The sequence below is a fragment of the Panthera leo genome, chromosome E3, assembly GCF_018350215.1.
Source record: "Panthera leo isolate Ple1 chromosome E3, P.leo_Ple1_pat1.1, whole genome shotgun sequence".
NCBI lineage: Eukaryota > Metazoa > Chordata > Mammalia > Carnivora > Felidae > Panthera > Panthera leo.
Genome location: NC_056694.1, coordinates 40436896 through 40455877, shown reverse-complemented (window position 1 = coordinate 40455877; position 18982 = coordinate 40436896). Strand labels below are relative to the sequence as shown.

General features: G+C 66.3%; 2 protein-coding genes across 2 annotated transcripts; both read right to left on the bottom strand.

Annotated features, from left to right (window-relative positions):
• Positions 1-3758: 3758 nt before the first annotated feature.
• C1QTNF8 (C1q and TNF related 8) lies at positions 3759-6618 on the bottom strand. The gene is made up of 3 exons (XM_042922816.1): positions 6505-6618; positions 4997-5213; positions 3759-4508 (listed from the first exon to the last, which is right to left on the bottom strand). Exons 1-3 carry the CDS (start codon positions 6616-6618, stop codon positions 3958-3960), a joined length of 882 nt encoding a protein of 293 aa, XP_042778750.1. The 3' UTR covers positions 3759-3957.
• A 3543-nt stretch (positions 6619-10161) lies between these two features.
• On the bottom strand, positions 10162-16618 carry TEKT4 (tektin 4). Its single transcript, XM_042921626.1, has 6 exons — positions 15986-16618; positions 13559-13629; positions 13007-13150; positions 12276-12498; positions 11268-11422; positions 10162-10474 (listed from the first exon to the last, which is right to left on the bottom strand). Exons 1-6 carry the CDS (start codon positions 16517-16519, stop codon positions 10258-10260), a joined length of 1344 nt encoding a protein of 447 aa, XP_042777560.1. The 5' UTR covers positions 16520-16618; the 3' UTR covers positions 10162-10257.
• Between the last annotated feature and the right edge of the window lie 2364 nt (positions 16619-18982).

Below are 18982 nucleotides of genomic sequence, written 5' to 3'. Positions count from 1 at the left end.
GCTCTGAGCTGTCAGCACAGAGCCCGACGCGGGGCTCGAACCCACGGACCGTGAGATCGTGACCCGAGCCGAAGTCGGCCGCCTAACCGACTGAGCCACCCAGGCGCACCATCACTTTGGTTTTGAAATTGAGCGTTGTGTCCCTTCCAGAGATTAGCTGAATATTTTCACGTAGTTTTACTGTGGTAAAGCGTACGTAGTCGAAGTTTCCCGCCTTAGGCGTTTCTAGGAGCACAGTTCAGTGGCAGGAGGCACATCCCCGCTGCGTGGGACCACGACCGCCGCCCATCCGCACAGCTCTCCCACGGCCCCAAACGGAAGCTCTGTGCCCACCCCTCCCCTGCCCCTGGGGACCACCGTCTCCTTCTGTCCCCAGGGGCACCCGCACCGTCTTCCCGTGACAGGCGTTATGTCACTGACCACGGCGTCCTCGAGGTCCATCCGCGTCCGAGCGCGTGTCGGAATGTCTCGAATAATATTGCATCGTGTGGACGGAGCACGGTTTGCTCATCCTTTCGTCATCCGCGGATGGCTTGAGTGGCCCTCCCTTTTAGAGGGGAATAACGCCACTGTAGGGGGGGGGGTGTCCCATATGTTTTTAATGGCTGTGTTGCTGGTGGCTCTTTTCCTCACCTGAGGCGTGCTTCACTGGGGGTGTGCCCGACGTGGCGGTGTCCCCATCTCGGCCTCCTCCCTCGCTGGCACATCGGTCACCTGGGTCCTCCCGGTTCCCTTGGCCTCTGCCTGGTGGCCACGGCACTTGCCGTATCTCCCAGGTCAGGCCCGGTTTCCACACAGAGCAGAGCTGGGTCTCAGAATGTTCTAGATTCCCGTCTACCCGCTCTGCTAGGTTGTGTCCAGGGTTGGCCCACCACACTGAGACAGTGGATTTTTGCACAAACGTTCATGATAACGCTATCCACGACAGCCACAGGTGGAGAAAGCCCCAGGGCCCCCAGTGCTCACATGGACGCACCGTGGTCCGTCCACACGACAGGACGGGGTTCAGCCACCCGAGGGAATGAAGCCATGACAGGTGCCAGAGCGTGGACCCACCCAGGGGATGTGACCTCACAGAACAACACGCAAAGGGCCATACGGTCAGTGATTCCGTTTCTCCGAAACCCCCAGAAGAGGCAAATCCGGGGACAGGACGCAGATCGGCGGTGGCCGGGGGCTGGGAGAGGGGACGGGGTCTCCTTTTGGGGTGAGGAGAAAGTTCCGGAACTAGATGGAGATGGCGGTGGAGCTGCCCTGTGAATGTGCTAAATGCTACCGAATTGTTTGCTTCAAAATGGTAAGTTTCATGTTCTATGAATTTCACCTGAATGTTTTAAATGGGCATTTGTGGGAATCCGCGGAACGGACAGACTAACGTGGATAAAGCGGCAGGAGTCCCGTCTCAGGGGCACGTGGCAGGGCTGTGCCTTCTCCAGCCTTCTCGTGGCACATGCACACGCCTGGTCACCCCGAGTCCACAGGCTTGCTGTTCCCGTCGGGGTCTCCACCGGACTCCACCGGCACCCAGGTCTGTGTCCCAGCTTTGTCACTTGGAAATGGTGACTGGACCCTGGGTCCCGCTTGTTCATGTCTCCAAATAAGTGAACCTGGGGGGGGCGGATATCGGCACTGCCATTTTGTCCCGGACCCCCCCCCCCCCCCCCGAGGGCCCTGAAGCGCCCCACACACCCCACTCCTGGTCCCCAGGGGATGTAGTGGCCTTGACTCCCAAGGTTATCAGACGCCCTCCTGGGCCAGCAGCTGGCAGCAGGGCCTATCCCCCAGGCTCACGGAGCTGTCCCAGTGCCTCCCTGGTCCAGGCTCCGTGAACAGCCGGATTCACGCCCTGAGGTTAGAAGGAGGAGCTGCCGGGTCAGCAGGCTTCCCCAGACCCGGGCATCCCGGGCAACAGGCTCTCTCGGCCGCGGCTGCCCTGGGGGCCTGACCGAGGCCCTCCTCGCCCACTGCCGGAAGTGGGAGCTGAGGTCACGCAGCCAGCTGAGGAGACATAGGCTTCCTTCTGGCCCGGCCGGCCTGCTGCACGCCGGGGTCCGGGGGTCCCGTCCCGGTCAGGGCAGGAGGGGAGTCCCCAGGTTGCATCCTGGGTCAGGGGGCCCGGGGCATCTGGCTTCCCGCAGCCTCTCTGTCCCTCCCGTCTCTGGCAGGGCCGGGTGTGAGGGGCCTGGGCTGGCACATTGGAGGCCCAGGAACCCACACTCATGAGGCTCAGCTTCCTTCTGGGGCTCCCCACTGGCCAGGACCGGCTGCAGGGCCCGCACGGGGGGTGTGGGGGTCTCATACCTGGGGTGCCGGGACGCCCACCGGGCAGGACCCATGAGGCTTCAGGACCCGGCCACAGGGTGGGATGCCGGCAGAGAGGGCCTCCCCCTGCAGACAGGCCCTGCATGGGCAGCACCCTCTCCCACAGACGGGCCCTCTGTGGGCAGCAAAGGGGTCCCCAGCACCTTTCCCAGTGAGGCCTCTCCCTGTGGGGCCATACTTTTGGGGGTGGCCCAGCAGGTGGAGAGCCGGCTCCCTGCACCATACATGCCCCTGTTGGGCCTCAGTTTCTCTACTTGTTAAAGGTGTGGCCATCTGTCCTGGGACAAGAGCCCATTCCTGTGTGTCTGGAACGGTGATCCCTGCCGACCCCTCCTCCTCCCCAACCTTCCTGGAGGTCTGCCAGGGAAGGTGGGTCTGGGGGCTCCATATCGGTGCTCTTTGGGGCCCAGGGTGAACGTGGACTGAGGGAACCCCGCTTGTTCCTGGTGCTCCCACAGGAGAGAGGGGTCTGGACCTTCCAGCAGCCTCCTCTGCCACGTCCTGCGTCCTGGCCAGGGGCCTACGGACCTTCCTTCTACAAGGCTCTGACGTGTCCTGCGAGTACAGCCCGCCTGAGCTCCAGCCACCTCAGCACAGCCGGGACCTGAGTCAGCCTGTCCGGCTCTGGGGGGACCAGACGCTGCTCTACCCAGGGCCTCCGTGGTCTCATCGCCCCAGGATCCTCGCCTGGGCGGGGCGGCTGCGGGAAGACATTCGGGGAGGCGCTGCGGGCCGTGAGGCTAGAGGAGGGGCCAGCCGAAGGCCCAGGCCAGGGGACACGCACCGGGAAAGCAACAGACTCTGAATGGCCTGTGGGGGGCGGGCAGCCTGGAGGCTCCAACCCTGGGGTGCATGGAGCCCTCCTCTGGCGTGAGCACGGCCACCCTCCACCTCCACCCCTGCCTGTAGGGCCTCGTACTTTGATGTGATGATGGGGGTCTGGAGACCCCCCCCCCCCCGGGGCTCTGGCACACAGCCAGGTATGACCTCCCTCCTCCATCCAAACGGACGAGGGGGTGCCGGGAGTCCCCGAACATCCGCCCACCAGAGCTGGGCCCGTGTCACCCCCAGGAGGACTCTCACCCCCGGTCCAAACCCACACCCCGCCCTGCTCGATGCCATCCGGTCTCTGGCCTTGGCCCCCCTCTCACACCCTGGGATACGGCCTGCCTCTCGCGGGAGTCAGCTCTGAGGGGGCGGGATCTATATTTGACCCCCCTCTCCGCCTCCCCGGTGCCCAGCCAGCGGACGCTTTGTACATGTCCCCACAGCAGTGGTGCCTCTCTTGGCCCTTTATAGGCAGAAAAGATAGCTCCATCTCAAGGGCAGACCCCGCCCGCCCCGCTCTCCCCACCCCACCAGGCCCACCCCACGCCACCCGGACCACAGGTCTCATCCCGAACTCGTTGATGTGAACGCTCGGTCGTGTCCCTCCCCTCCAGGCTAGGCCCCGAGTCTGTCTGGCTGCAGGCACATCTCTGGTGCTCTGCTCAGTGCCTGCATGCAGCTGATGCTCAAACACTGCAGACAGTCGGGCCTCAAAGACTGCCGGCGTGGCCTCTCAGCTCCGAAGGTGGGGTGTCTGGGGGAAGGGTGCTGCCGACGGCTGGGCCTTGGGGGGACCTCCCTGGGCCGCTAGAGCTCTGCGGCCGGCTTGACCAGGTGGCCGCTGAAGGTGATGTAGAGGTCGCCGGGCTCGCCGTAGATGGCATTGTCGCGGTCTCGGTGGAACAGGCGCACCCAGACGGCGTCACCGGCGGCCAGGGGCAGCAGCAGGCTCTGGGTCTGCATGACGCTGCGCTCGCTGGGCTGCGCGTACAGCACGGCCGTGGCCTCCCGGTTGCACATGATGTGCAGGTAAGTCTCCTTGTAGTTCCAGGTGTGCACGTTGAGGCTCAGGAAATAGACGCCGGGCACGGCACACAGGAAGCGGCCCGAGGCCAGGTCGAAGGCCCCGTCCAGGTTCACCAGCTCCGTGTCGAAGGGCACGGCCCGGAGGCCGTCGGTGCTGTGCAGGCCCTCGCGCCGGCCCACCGAGAAGGCCGCGTAGGCGCGCCGACATGCGGCGCCGGGCAGCCCCGCCTGCCCCTTCTGGCCCTTGCGGCCCCGGAGGCCCCGGGAGCCCGGCGGGCCCTCCTTCCCGCTCCTGCCGGAGGGACCTCTGACCCCCGTCTCGCCCTTCTCACCTGCAGGGGCACAGCGGAAGCCACGGGTCAAGGCTCGGGGTCCAGAGTCACTCGGGGGAAGAGAGAAGGCACACCCCAAGGCGTGGCCGCTCTGGGGCCTGTGCAGATGGCCACGTGGGAAGGGTCTGACCCGGGCTTCGACGGGCGAGGGGCTGGGCAGCTGGAAACCCAGTCCAACCAACCTGCTGCCCAGGGCCCCAGGGTGAGTACTGCTGGAGCTGACCTCTTTCCAGAGGGGTCGCAGCTCGGGGACCGCCCCCACCCCGGGGGCTGGGCCTGGGGCGCCGCTGCGGGGTGGGTGAGCCGCCTGAGGGGCCTCGGGCCACCCTGCTCCCCGTCTTTACGCAGCTGCTGGGAGTCCAGGGCAGGCCCCCCCAGGTGCCTTCCCGGAGCCGACTGGGGCTCTCCAGCCCCCAGTGTGCGGAGTCCTGCGGGCTCAGGGGTGTGGGCACAGGGGCGGGGGCGTGGGGGGCTCTGCTCACACTCACCTTTGAGAATCGACACGTCGATGGTAGGCCGCATGCGAGGCGGCTGCACCCACCGCTCCCCATCGCTCCTGCGGACATAGGGGCCGGGGGCAGCGGGGGGCCAGGCGGGCGGGCAGCACTGCACACACGGCCGTCGGGGCGGCCCCAGGCTGGGCCAGGCCCCCCCAGGCAACACCAGGAGGAGCAGGAGGCCAGGGGCCGCTATCCGTGCCAGAGCCTGGGGGGGGGACGGGGGGGTGGTGTGGTGTCTGAGAAGAGGTGCCTCTACTGAGCCCCAAACTCCACAGCTACCCAGGCTGTGCCCCCTTGTCTGGGAGAGATGGGACGTGAGGCCGGGACTGGCCCTGTGGGGGTGCCGATCGGGGCCTCCAGGGGCCTCGGTGGGCACCAGACAGGGTGCCTGGCGCACACCCGGGCCTGGATGTGGCCGCAGAATCCTCAACATCACCGCAGGCGTCTGGTCGAAGCACCCCACCCCGTCCCAACGGGCATTCTGGCTCCTTCTCTGAGACACCCTCGCCCATCCCTGGGGCCCTGGCCCTGGCCCGTAGTAGGTGCCCTAACTGCCTGCAGTCAGAGTCCTGGCCCCCAAAGCCCCCATGGCTGGGGACCCCACACCTGGCAGATTCAGGGGAGCCGTCAAGGGGGAGGGATGCTCTGGTTCAGCTCTCCGGGGTTGCCACCCACCAGCGGGAAGGGCAGCCGGGCTGCTTGGGGAAGGGCAGGGAAGGGCCTCCGCTGGGAGGTGGGGACCGCGGCCCAGGTTGGGTGGGGCCCCACCCGAGGCAGTTTCCCCAGGGCAGGCTGCCCAGCTGGGCAGAGGGCAGTACCCACATCCTGAGCTGCCAGGGGAGAAGGGCAACTTGGGAAGCTCCCCAGGGTGGAAAAACCGTCTTGAATCCCCAGCAGGCCTGGGTCTCCCGCCTCTGCCTCCCTTCCCACAGGAGACCCTGCCGGACACCTGGCCCACCCATGCTTCCCCTGGCGAGTAGACCCTTCCCGGCCGGTCTCCCCACGGCTGCACCCCAGGGCAGATGTTTTGTAAGGGCGGGCGTGTGCGGTCAGGGCCCTCACTCTTCCCTGTGGTGCAACGCTGCTGAGAAAAGACCTGGGATCTTCCTTCGGGAAGCCCTTGGGGACTGCAGCCCAGAACAACTTTCTTCCTCTTGCACAGTGTGTCTGCAACCCACTCGCAGGAAGAACTTTCCAGGAGGTAGGGCCCCTTCCGTTTACCACCCAACCACCCCAGAGCCCAGCAGACCCTGACCCACCCCCCTCCTAGCTGTGTTGGACCCTGCAAGTCCCCCCTGTAGAGGGACCTGATGGGAGCCTAATGGGTGCCCTGGGGGATCCTGCTCCATAGACAGACCGGTGCCCCTTTGGCCCCCACTCATCCCTCAATGCCTGGGGTCTCGAGCATTGTGCCCCCCCCCCAGGCCCGCCCAGCAGACAGCCCACCCAGAGTGCCTGTGAAGACCCCCCCCGCCCACCCCCAAGCTCCCGGTTACCATTTCACGGTCGGACACTGCTGCCTGCCTGTCTGTCTCCGGCGTCACTGCCCCAGAGGCCCGTGAAAGAACCCTTTCATGCTGCCCCAGGCACCACGGCTTCCCTCGGACCATCCAAGACCAACAAGCGTTGGGCCAGCTTCAGAGCTCCTGGGCCCGTTGCCCGCCACCCGGCCTGCCCCCTGCTCACTGTCGGCCGCAGGGGCAGTGCAGCCCTTCCAGGGTCCTCCTGCCTGCCCCTGTGACGTGGCTCGGGGGCCTGGGGCGTCTGGGTTGGCTGGGACTGATGGGTCGTGGGCTGGCCATCGCCTCCATCTGGGGTGCAGTGACTTGGCAGGGAGTCAGGCGGGCCAGAGCTGGGGCTCGGCGGAGTCTGGTGAGCGCCTGGAGGCCAAAGCGGGGGGACACAGACCAGGGCCACCATGCCTGTGCCGGGCCCACCTGGTGACGGGGACTGCCTTCCGTCTCTGGCAGGGGAGAACAGCGTCTGTCCCCACCTCCCGAGGTGCCGTCCCAGGGTCATGGTGCCCAGCAGAGCAGGAGACAGGCTGTGACCCCCGGTGGGGCCGTCGGCCTCAGCCCAGCCTCTCAGAACATAAAGGACGTACACGGTGGTGCCCCCCGGTGGGAATGACTCACAGGGCCCCCCAGGCAATGCAGGAAGGGGCTGCACGCACCGTGAGCTGGAGGCCTGGCCTCGTCCCCGCTCTGGGTCTGGACAGCTGGACACAGGGCCCAGGGACAGGGCCGGGCGCCCTGGCCTCTGGGTGTGGGGACGTGTGATTCCCTCAGAAGCGTCCCGCCGCCCAAGCCGGCTGCCTGTCGGGGAGGCACCAGACTGGCCTGGAGGACTGATGGCTGGGGAAGGGGCAAGGACGGGGGAGAGAGCAGACAGAGGTGGGCCCACGGCAGGGGTGTGGGGGGGAGTTCTGCGGGGCGAGGGGATGTTGGGTGTGAGGCTGTGGGTGGGGCTGCACCAGCTGGAGCCGGTTCCGGAGCTGACAGCTCACACCGCAGGGGGGGGGCAGCCACTCCCTTTGGGGACAGCTGTCCTCATCCCCGCCTGCAGGTGGCACAGATGGATGGGGGGGTGGGAGGCGAAGGCCGTGTGGGCCCCCACACCTTGTCAGCACGTGCTGGGAGCTGGCGGGCTTGGCTCTGAGACCAGGCGGCTCCCCCGGAGCCACTCGAGCGGCTTGTCACTCGGGCTCCCGCTTCCCGGCCCCACATCCTTGGGGGGAGCCCGCGGGCCCCGGGAAGGTCAGGGCACCCCCTCTGGCAGCACCGCTGTTGCCTCTGGGACACCGAGAGAGGAGCAGACGCCCAAGCTTTGCTGCTTCCTGCGTCCGGGCCTCAGTTTCCCCACCCGTAAAATGGACACCAATGGGCTCAGAAGGGGCCGGAGTCCCCTGTGGGGGATGGAACCAGGTAGAGCACAGCCACTGGGGGGCTTGGCAGGCTCCGGCCACACTGCAGGGCCCCAGCGTCCCTCCCCTGTGCCTCCCCTGACACCAGCAAGCTGGGCTGCCTGACCCCCCCCGAGGAGATGGCTGGTCACACTGTACCTTCCCTTGGGGGAGGGGACAGTGAGTTAAAATTTCCCTGCACTGGCGGGGGCGGGGGGGCACCTCCTCAACGGGGGGTGAAGGGCCCGGAAGGAGTCCTGGGGTTCCTCTGGTCTGGGTGGGGTGGGGCTGAGCTCAGGTCCCCGGGACGCCAGCTGCGAAGTGTTTGCTTGGGTGCCCGTGGGCCTTGCCTGGGCTCTGAGAGGAGGTGGTCAGCAAGGGCTGAGGGTGACTCAGCAGGTGGCAGGAGGACCTGGACAGAAATAGCCTCCCCTGGACACGCGGCGGGACATCTCCGTGACGACGGAAGCGTGGCTGAGCGTCACGGCCCCGCGGGGTCAACAGCCCACAGGCGGCCACGGCGTCGCCCGCAGGGGGGCCGGGCTCCCTCATTGCCTCCCGCCCGCCGCAGCCCAGGAAGGCCACACTGTCCTGTGACTCGAGCCTGGGCAGCGGGACCGGATGGCCCCCGTGGTCCCCAACTCAGCAGTTGGCCCTCGCGTGGGGGGGTATGCGGAGTAGACCGAGTGCCCGTTACCACAGACTTCACTAGAAGGGGCCACGCAGGTGGTCCTGGGAGGAACGGACGTGGGCTCTGGGGCCAGACACACTGGGGTCCCTCACTCACCATGAGAGTGACCGTGTGGACTGGCTGCAAGTCTCCACAGACAGGAAACCTAAGGTGTTTGGAAGGAAGCCAAGGGTAAGCCAGCCGTGCCAGGGCAGCTCTGGGGCAGCAGGGGGCCTGCAGGGGGAGTGGGGAGGGGGCGGCCCTGTAGCCTCTGGAACATGCTCCTACCCCTACCCCCAACAGGTTCCCCCTCCCCAGAGGCAGACTCAAGTGCGGGGGCCCCGTGTGGGCAGAGGGGCCCGAGGGCCGGATGGACGGCAACCCTCCCGCTGCTGTGGCGGCCTGAACCGACCCTGCCCCTCCCCCCAGGACCCCAGCATCCCGGCTCTGCCCTGGAGCCCCGCAGGGTCAAGGTCTCTGGGGGCTGCTGGAGAGGCCCAGGCTGCATGGTGGCCTCACCTCAGCCATGAGCCTGGCCAGCCGGTGGGGGGCCTGGACTCCGGAAAGCTGGAAAGCCGTCGCTCAGCGCCGGGGGGCCTGGTCGTGTGTCTCTACAAAGGGACACGATCTCCTGCCTAGAGACAACCACAGACGAGCCCCCAGCAGGCAGCCCCCAGGGGACCGTGCCCTCCCAGCCTGGAGCCAGCAGCCCACTTTAGAGATAATGAGCCATGCACCGCACCCCCCTGGCACTTAGCTTCCCGACAGCGGCCCCTGGGGTGGGGGCTGGGATGAGAAGGCCCTGAGCTCCCGGGGACACTGCCTCAGCCACGGGCGGTAACGGGCTGAGTGGCGGGTGTGTGCACTGCGGGGGTCATTATCTCCCAGGGCCCCGATGGATGCTTTCCGGAGAGTTCTGCTGATGAGCTACCCAGGGGGTGGGGGAGCTGCCTGCGGCGGGTGGGGTGGGTACAGCGGGAGGGCCTCCTTGCAAGGAGCCGTGACAAGGTGCTCGGGGTGAATGAGGGGCGCTGCAGTTGTGCCCAGAGCCTCCGACACAGGGCGAGGGATGGTGCGCGGCCAGGGGGACGGTGGGAGCCCTGTATCCCTGGACCTGCCACACCCCAGCCTGACTCACTCACTGGTTGAGCAGAGGCCGGACCGGGAAGGTGGCCACCCAAGGTGATCACAGGGGCTGGGAGTGGAGGGTCCCTCGGATCTGCCCCCTCCCCGGTGCCCACCCCGTGCCAGGTGGAGGTGGCAGGGAGAGGTCCATGGGTGTTCTGTGTGGTCATTGTCCCAGGCCCTGCCTGGCACCCTGCGTGGATGCTTGCAACCCGGGACCCAGCCCCGCGGGACAGAGCTGCCCGGCCTCACGGTGACAAGTGCCAGGAAACATAGAGGAAAAAGTGCGGGGCCGTGGTCATTGCTGGGAATGAGTGTTGTGGCATCCGTGGTGGCATCTCGGGTGGGCAGAGGGCCCCCATCTGAGCCTCAGGGGGCTCAGACGTGGGGTCCACAGGTAGGGCGCACCTGCCAGGTAGCAGTGTCCCGACTCCACCGCGAGCCACACATGACAAGTAAAAAGCTAATGTGCTCTTTATTTGAGGGGCGGGGGGGGACGGCCCCTTCCCCAAGTCCAGCCAGGCCACAGAGGCACGTGCTGTGGTGCCCTGCTCACTGGTAGCCGGCCAGCTGGAGGGTGGTGGGGTAGTGGGCACGGTGGGCCATGCATTTGTGACGGTCGATGAAGAGGCTGTTGGTTTTGACCACGATGTCCTTCTCCAGGCTCATGCGCGTGTCCTCCAGATTTCTCAGGGACTGCTCCGCTTCTAGAAGCTTCTCCTTCAGTGCCGCAAGGGACGTGTTCAGCTCCTCCACCTCGCTCGCCAGCCTGTAGGATTGGGGGAGGGAGGCGTGAGCTGGGGCCTGTGGGCCGGGACCCTCGAGACCCAGGAGCCCTGGTGAGGGGTCCAGGCCAAGATGCTGGGCCATAAAAGGACCCAAAAGTCCGAAAGGGACACCTGCCGGCAGCGTGGGAGTGGGCTGGGCCGGCGGTCCATCGGCTGCCCCTGCCCCCACCCCCCCCCCCCCCCCCCCCCCGACCGGAGGGGAAAGGCTGCGTGGGCAGGACCCTGCGCGGCTGTGTTGAGCGACACCGTGCGGCGGTTACAAGCAATGGCAGGGGTGCGCGGAGGCTCGCGGTTCCCTTTATTCCTGGCGCCCGGGGTCCTGGAGCTGCACGAGGCCCCAGTTCGCGGGACGTGCTGAGGCCTGGGGAGGAGGAACGCCAGGGAGGACGGCCGTGCTAGTGCTCGAGAGGGCGACTGGTACTCGATAAGTTTGAAACACCAGAGACACGATCCCCGCGAGACTTCCGGCCAGGGGCCACGCGTTCCCGGAGGTATGGACGGCGCCCCGAGGCAGGGTGGGCCCGGGAGGAGCCTGTGGCCTCGCGATTCCTGGCCAGGGAGATTGCGCGGCACAGAGTGAAGGAAGTGCCACGCTGTCCCTGGGACTCGCAGCCCTGACAGAGCCCCGCAAGGCACGTGGTGTCTAGTCGTGCTGGGTGGGGGTAGGACGTGGGGACGCCCGCGTGTTGAGCCCCGCTGTGTTTCCACTGCAAGCCTGCAGGCTGCGGGGGACGGGCGTGGATGGTGGGTGGTGACCTGTCCCACGGCAGGCACCTGAACTGGGCGGTGTCTCGGCACAGCTCCACGTTGGGCCGGTGTGAGCGCTGGTATAAGCGGGTCTGAGCCACCTTCAGAGGCGCCTCCTTGTCCTTGATGGCCTGCTTCAGCGCTGCGACGTTGTGCTCCTGGTCTGTGATCTCCCGCAGCGTCTGCACAAAGGAAGGTCCCTGGGAGGGCCAGCGGAACCCCCACCCCGCCCGGCCTCCTCCCCAGCCCTGGGGCTGGGGCCACTGGGCAGGGGGGTGGGGCATGAAGGTCGGAAGATGCGTGTGGCCACCTCGGCCCCCACCAAGGGTACCCAGAGGTTGTCCAACAGCTGTGGCCTGAGCGCCCCCAGTCCTGCGGGTCACTAGGCCCCCAACCCTGGTCAAGAGCCGGAAAGACTTGGCAGCAGCAAAGGCCATCCTGAGAGCCTGGGGTCAGAGCCCTACCAGGCCTGGCCACCTCCTGCCAAGGTACCTTCTCTCCTGTTCCTGCCTGACAGCCACCCCCAATGTCACCTGGTTTCTCACTGGCTTAGAGGGTGCCCAGGGAGGAGTGGGTGCCTTGCCTCTGGGGTCCCTCAGGATGGATGGAATGGAGGAGGGGCAGGGACCAGGCCAGGTTGTGACCAGGGCTTAGTAGCCAGGAGCGGGGCTGGGCCAGAAGGAGCTTCCTCCCTCCGTTACAGATGCCCAGCTCTCGGGGCGTGGTCGGGGCGTGGCCCGGTATGGGTGGGCGTGGCCTGTACGTGTGGGCGTGGTCGGTTCTGGGGCGTGGCCTGAGCTGGGGCGGATGGCCTGTGTGGGCGTGGTCTGAAAGTATAGGCCTGTTCTGGGGCCAGGCTTGTACGCGGGCGGGCATGACCCGTTCTGGGGCGTGGCTTGCGCATGGGTGGGCGTGACCTGGTGGTGCAGGCGTGGTCTGTTCTGGGGCGTGGCCCGGTGGTGTGGGCGTGGCCTGCTCTGGGGCGCGGCTTGTACGCGGGCGGGCGTGGCCTAGGCGCGGCTGGCGAGGCTTCACCTTGTGCAGGTGGTCCGTCAGCTTGTGGCGCGCGTCCTCCACCTCCTCACAGCGGCGCTCGAAGGCCAGGTTCACAGCGTCGCACTGCAGCCGCAGGTCCTCGGCCGTGTCCCGCAGGATGCTATCGATGAGCACCCGCAGGTTGACGGAAGCCAGGCGCTCGCGCTCTGCGCGGTACAGGTTTTCCTGGGTGAACCGGGCCCACGTCTCCGGCGTGGAGGCACTGCGGGAGGGGAGCGGTCCATGGTCAGTGGGGCACCTGCCAACGGCCGCGGCCCACCCAGCCCTCCCGCGTCTCCTGCGCCCCAGCACAAATCACCACCCCTAGCCCCCTCGCCGCCCCGTGGCCCCCGCATACTTTGGACCCTGCGTCCTCGCAATCTGCGTCCCCCTGCCTCCCGCGGCCTTACGCCCTGCACTCCTCCGGACGTGGCCCGCGGCGCGCGCCCGCTGCCAGCCGCCGTCCAGCCCAGCTCCTGCCTCCCTCGGTGTCCGCAGCCCTCTGGTGAACTGTGTGGTGCTGCGCCCTCGGGCAGGGACCCTGCACACCTGCCCGTCCTGGGAGCAGATAGAACTGGGCCTCCGTGTGAGGGCCTCAGGGGCCGGTGGGTCTCTGAAGGATCCCCAGCAGAGGGACCAGGAGCTGGAGCCCCATCTTAGCAGTTGCGGGTGCGTGGAGAAGGGGTTTATGAAGAGGGCCCCGGGGAGGCGCTGGGGCTGAGGCGGCCCACCTCTCCTCGAACTTGGCCGAGTGTGGGTGGAACTGCACCTCGGTGCTCTGGTTGTGGTAGTGGGCGCAGGTCTGGTCGATGTTGTAGGCCTCCACCTTGTCAGACCAGTCCATCTCACACGTCTCCTTGTGCTCCCGGTTCAGCCTGGGGTGGGCAAGGTCTGCGTTTGTTGGGGTGGGGGTGGGGCGCTGGGTGCCACCCCGAGGGGCAAGCACACCTCCAGTTCTCAGCTGAGAACCAGGACACCTCATCTGCCCAGGATGGGGGTCCTCAGGCTACCCAGGCTCTTACCTGACCAACAGTGTCCCGGCCCTGGAAAGCTGGCCTGGGCTCTGGATGCCCAGCCCCCAGGGCAGGCAGGAATCTGCCCCCTCCCCCCCACACACTAGTGGCCCCTTCCTGGCCCTGTACTCCTGGCTATGACCTGGGACAGGCCCCCACCTGTCTGAGACTCAGGGCCTAGTCACCCCCCCCTTTCTTCCCAGAGACATCCCAAGGGGTGAGGAGACAGGGGTCATCCCGAGGGCAGACCTGGAGACCACCAAGACCCACCGGATCTGGTTCACGGCCTGCATTATGGTCCTTTTTAGGAGCTCCTGAATGTTCCGGATAAGCTCGGCCTCCTGGGGGAGAAAACCCCCACCCCTGGTGAGGATCTGAGGATGGCCAGGCTGGTATGGGCCCACAGTGAGCCCCTTAAATGCCCAGATCAACACCTGATCCTTGCTTGGGTAACTTTGGGCCAGACCCCAGTCTCTTTCCTGGAAAATGAAGGCTGAGCCCAGCCCTTTCTCATTGGGTTTATTCTGGGCTTTTGAAAATTCTATTTGGTGTAGCACAGTGGTGTTTTTTTCTTGGGGGGGTGGTGAGTGCTTCTATGGGCTGGTGGGACTGTCACCTAGGGGCAGCTCCCACCTGCCTGGCACCAGCACCCTCTGGGCTCTAGGGGCCATCCCTGCAGCCTTCCCAGGGCACTGGTGGCCAGCAGCCCTCCTGGGACCCCGGCCCCTGGGAAGCAGGTCCCTTCCCTGGCTGCCCGTCAGGGCCTGGGGCTCAGAGATGCCCTCTCTTCCACTGAGAATACAGGGGGAAGCCCTGTGTTTCTTTCTGCTACTGCAATGGCTTTCTTTTCAGTGCACAAACAGCACCCCCCCCCCCACCACCAATTTGGATTTTTGCCTCCCTCTGGCACTAAACCCACATATGTCAGGGTCTGTCCCTGGTTCTGTCTCCCTGTCTCTGGATCATTGTTGGTTCTTCACATTGGGGGGTGGGGGGGCAAGGCCTGGGACATGGGGGTGGGGGGGGGGGCGGGAGGGGGGATGTTTCTTGGCTCGGGGCAGGGGGGTTGTTGAGCAGCTGAGTGTGGGGCTGAGGCGGTGGGGGACCAAGAGGGGTTGGGGCCTGGGAGAGGGCCGTGGGGGGAGGGGAGGGACCCAAGGTTCTGGCCTGAGCTGGGAGAGCAGAGGGAAGCCCTGAGCCCTTGGACTGGCTGTTTGCCTGCCCACAGCCTACAGCCTATTCACAAGCCAGGCCCCCAGGCTCTGAGAGGTGCATGAGCTCTGCCCTGCCTGGATCAAGGGACTGGCCTGGGTGATTCCCTGCTGCCATGGGGCTGCCCCAAGGACAGATCCTGCTCAGTTTGGAGCAGGAAAGGCTCCTTGTGGGATGAAGGTGGCTGCATCGTTCACCCATCTACACTGCATCCTGGGCTGTGCCTCGATGTCCACCACGGGCACCAGGGTAGGGGGAGATGTGGTGGGCTGGGTCTTTAGGCGTTCAGGATCAAGCTTAATTTGCATGATCTAGGGTGGCCAAGAAGCCACCCAGCGGGTGCCAGGACCCAAGGGTGACCAAGGGGGCGCCCAGCGGGTGCAGGCATCATCAGGACCTGACTTCCTGGCCCTGCATGCATCCCAGACCTCAGGCCGCTGCCCACGGGGTTCATCTCAGGCACCTCCCCATCCTTCGGTGTGTGGGGGGTCATCAGGGCTTGTGCATGGACCTGGCCAGACCCTCTCCTGCCTCAGTGGCCTCTGAGTGTCCCATCCTCAGGCAAATGCCCCAACAGACGTCCAGATGTGAATTCTGTCACAGCCTGGGCCCCACCTCACCCCAGGATGAGCTGTAATAGGTTGGGGGGGCAGTGCAGGGGCCCCGGACATGGGTTGTGGTGAGCAGATGAGCACTGAGGTCCAGCTCCAGCCCCCATACATGCTCAAACCCCTACGCTGGGACCTGCCCCCAGGCAGCATGTCCAAGCTGGGGCTCACCTTGCAAGGAGCCCAGCCTCACTCAGTGTCCACTGTGAGGACCAGGCTGTGGGAAAGTCAGACCGGGCACCCTCCTGGGGTCAGGGATGGTACCTCTGTCCTAGAAGGCTGGAGCCCTGACCTAGCCCTTGTTGGTTCTGGGGGGTGGACCTGAGCGTATGCTCCACACGTGTCTGCGCGTGCAAAGCGTTAGGTGCTCTAGGTTTTCCTGTGTGCGCAGAGGGACATGTGTGCCCTGAGCTCGTGCACGCCCACCTGGTACACAGGCGCCAAGGCCTCTGTCAGCCCGCGTCGCGGGCATACATGTGAACCCCCCCCACCCTCTGCCTTGTGTGGGTCATGCTCTCAGAAGGGTGACGGCGTTAGGGCCTGTGGTTCCGGGGTGGTGGTGGAAGGGGCGGGGTCTACGGTTCTGAGGCGTGGCCTGCGGTTCCGGGACGGTGGAAGGGGCAGGGTCTGGGGTTCGGGGTTGAGGGGGAAGTTCCGGGGCGGGGTCTGCTGCTCCGGGAGGTGGAAGCGGCAGATTCTGCTGTTGCCCGGCCTGGAAGGGGCGGGCTCAGCGGTTCCGGGGCGTGGCCTGAGTTGGGAGGGGGGGTGGCTGGGTGGGAGGGACGGGGCCTGCAGTTCAGGGCGGGGGAACCTGCGGGAGCGGAAGGGGCGGGGCCAGGGGTTGTGTCGGGGGGCGGGGGTGGAAGAGGCCGCGCACCTTCAGCAGCTCGATCTCCACGTGGTCGCGGACGAGGTCCGGGTGCTGGCGGCGCTCGCGGCACTGCAGGTTGTCGGTGGCGATGGAGAAGGGCACGGCCGTGGCGTCCAGAGCGCGCTCCAGCCGCTGCTTCTGGGCCAGCAGCAGGTCGGTCTCGGCGTCCAGCTCGCCCACCTCGTGCTGCAGCTCGGACTTCCAGCAGTGCATGTCCTGCAGGCGCGCGCCCACCTTCCTGGTGGCGTCCTCCTGCGTGCGCCGTGCCAGCGCCTCGGTCTCGGCGGCCAGCTGCTGGCTCTCGTGGCGCTGCCGCTCCGACTGGTCGCGGTCGGCGAAGGCTTGGTGGTAGCGGGCATAGCAGTTCTGGAACCACTCGTCCACCAGGTACTTGGCCGAGCGGAAGCCGGCGGTGGCGAGGCCCGAGGACGTGTAGGCGCCCGTGTTCCGGGCCACGTCGTACAGCTTTCGGGGCAGCTCGCACGCCGGCACCGTCTGTGGGGTGGGCTGCTTGGTCAGGAGCACGTCCGTCTGCGCCATGGTGCCAGCCAGCCCCTGTGCCAGGGAGGGAAGAGGGCCGCTGGCACGGTCAGCAGGGCCGCTTGAGGCCGCTCTGTCCCAGCAGCAGGACGCTTCTGGTCTCCCAGCGACGAGTACACACTCGCCCTCCTGTTGCTGGGCAACAGGCCCCCTCTCCTGGAGCCCCTCTTAAAGGGCCAGGCAGGCCCCAATCCTACTCAGTCTGGCCCATGTCTGGCATCTGCCCAGACTTGCACCTGGGACTGTGCCCCAAGGCCAGACCCCCATCGTGCCCTCCTTGTCTTACTTGTCCCAGTGGGGCTCTCCCCTGGATCCGCAGAGGGTGGACTTGTCTTTGATGAGGAGTTGAGTTCAGTCTCCAGTGGATATCTTGGAGCCCAAATTTCCACACGGGTGGAAGTGAATCCCGACAGTGTCCCCAAGGCCACCCAGGGCCAAGCTCATGACTGAGGTCGCGGGAGCAGGAGGTACACCTGGTCCTCAGAGCACATCAATCCCTCCGCCCCCCGCCCGTCATGCGCCGGGGCGATGTCCAACGTGGCCAGCAGAGGGCGCCGTTGGCCGCTAAATGTTTCCGGGAGTCGGAGAGGGGGCGGGCAGCGGCTGGGGCTGGGGCTCGGGTGGGTAGGGAGAGGGTCTCGGCCCTTGGAGGTCTGACGCCCTGGCCCAGATAGCCCTCTCCTCTTCCCTGCCAGTCCCGCGGGTCGTCTCCAACAGCCCACCTAGCGGGACGTGAACACCGCCCCCCAGCACACCCCATGGCCCTTGTCCCTCCGCTTACACCACTGTCCCGTCCTAACTTGGGCCACACCAGCCCCGGACCTCCTCAGATACACCAGCCTTGGTTCAGCTGTGTACTTCTCCAGCGGCCCTGACCTGGGGCACCAGCCTCCCTTTGTGCCCTGATGGCAGGGGCCACGGGGTTCAGCATCTACGCCACCTGGCACACAGTAGGTACCTCATAAATGTGGACCTTGGGGACAGCTGCCCCAGACCTCCCCCAACAGAGACTGAACCTGAGCCTGTCCTTGAGGGCAGGAGGTGAGGAGGGCCTCTCGGTGCTGTTTCCCCAGAGGGCACCCAGGATGGGTGGGCTTTGTCTCTGCCTTTTGTTTAGATCCTGCCTTTCACACACCATGGCTTTCTCCTGAGCCAGAGTATGGCACAACTGTCTGGGGTGCGTCCCCTAAGAACCTACCGACCCAGGGATCTCACTGAACACAGGGCCAGAGCCAAGCTCAGGCGACCCTGGGGTGCAGGGCCATCCTGATGGGGTGTATTCCCCAATGCAGGTGCTCTGGGGTGACCTGACCCTGCAGCAAGGCTGGTACAGCAGGACTCGATTGAGTGGCCCTCAGTGGGGCCGGGCCCCCTACCCCAGACAGTATATTGCCGGGGAGGGAGCAACCGGTTCAGAGATCCCCAGGCCAGAGGCAGAGGGGAACACGCCCCAGGAAGCCTGCTGGCTTGGAGTCTGGCTCTGCCCCTGACCCCTCCGTGGCCGTGCAGGTGGCCCCGTGCCTGCTTCTCCCTCGGCAGAGTGGGGTTAAGCCGTCCACCGCACGGGGCTGCCGTGGGCACCGCCTGAGCAGAGGCCAGGAAATGGCTGGCCTGGTGCCCAGTGCTGGGAGTGACCGCAGCTCCCCACCCCTTCCCGCCCTACACAGCCTCCCAGCCTTGCAGGGTCTCTGGGCTTGAATCCTCAGTCAGGCCGATCGCCAGCGTGGGGGCTCGAAGCAGCGGCTGAGTGATGTGCAGGCTTATTGGATTTGTGTCTAAATTGCATTTGGGACGAGAAAATTGAGTCTTGGGACACACTGAGGTTCCCAGGGCAAGTACGTGCCGGGTGCCCCCTCCTTGGCAGTGTTCAGACAGCGGCTGGGAATCTGCGATAGGGTCAGGGCGACCCTGGGGCCCCCAGCGCCCCGCTCCAGACTCTGCTTGCACGCCCCCAGGGACGGGGTGCTCCCTTCCTCCCAGGCAGCGCTGGAGAACACCCCCCTCACGCGCCCCTGCCTCTGGCATTGGTCCCGTCGCAAACCCTTACCAGGCCTGTGGGGGGCCTGGCCTGGGCCTGCAGCCCTTGGCCCTGATCCCTAGAGTGAATGGAGGAGAGGGGGTGGGGATGGCTGAGTAACGATGCCCTTCCCAGAGCTCACCTGGGGCTTGGATCTGGCTCTCACGTGACCCCATGCAGCTAGTCTCCCTTTGCGCGGAGGGACACTGAGTCACAGGCAGCGTGGCGGAAGCCTCAGCACCAGGACCCCAGCAGAAAGGATGAAGCCCCTCGCAGGTGAGGGGCCTGGGTGGGACCCAGAGGGAGGGGGAGGCAGCCCTGACCCCTCCCCGCCAGGTCTCGGGTGTAGAGCTCCTGACCCCAGCTACGCAGAAGGGTGCCCCGCGTGCGGGCGGCCCAGGTGAGGCGCACCAAGTTCTCCATCTGCCTTCGCGGGGGCGGGGCCT

Excerpts from the sequence above, each read along its gene's own strand:
- TEKT4 (XM_042921626.1), bottom strand. The coding sequence starts at position 16,519 with ATGGCGCAGACGGACGTGCTCCTGACCAAGCAGCCCACCCCACAGACG. Across the intron at positions 12,499-13,006 it reads TCGGCCAAGTTCGAGGAGAG|TGCCTCCACGCCGGAGACGT; the intron begins GTGGGCCGCCTC and ends CCCCTCCCGCAG. Across the intron at positions 10,475-11,267 it reads CGAGACACCGCCCAGTTCAG|GCTGGCGAGCGAGGTGGAGG; the intron begins GTGCCTGCCGTG and ends CCAATCCTACAG.
- C1QTNF8 (XM_042922816.1), bottom strand. The coding sequence starts at position 6,618 with ATGGTCCGAGGGAAGCCGTGGTGCCTGGGGCAGCATGAAAGGGTTCTT. Across the intron at positions 5,214-6,504 it reads CAGTGTCCGACCGTGAAATG|GCTCTGGCACGGATAGCGGC; the intron begins GTAACCGGGAGC and ends TCCCCCCCCCAG. Across the intron at positions 4,509-4,996 it reads CGACGTGTCGATTCTCAAAG|GTGAGAAGGGCGAGACGGGG; the intron begins GTGAGTGTGAGC and ends GTGCCCCTGCAG.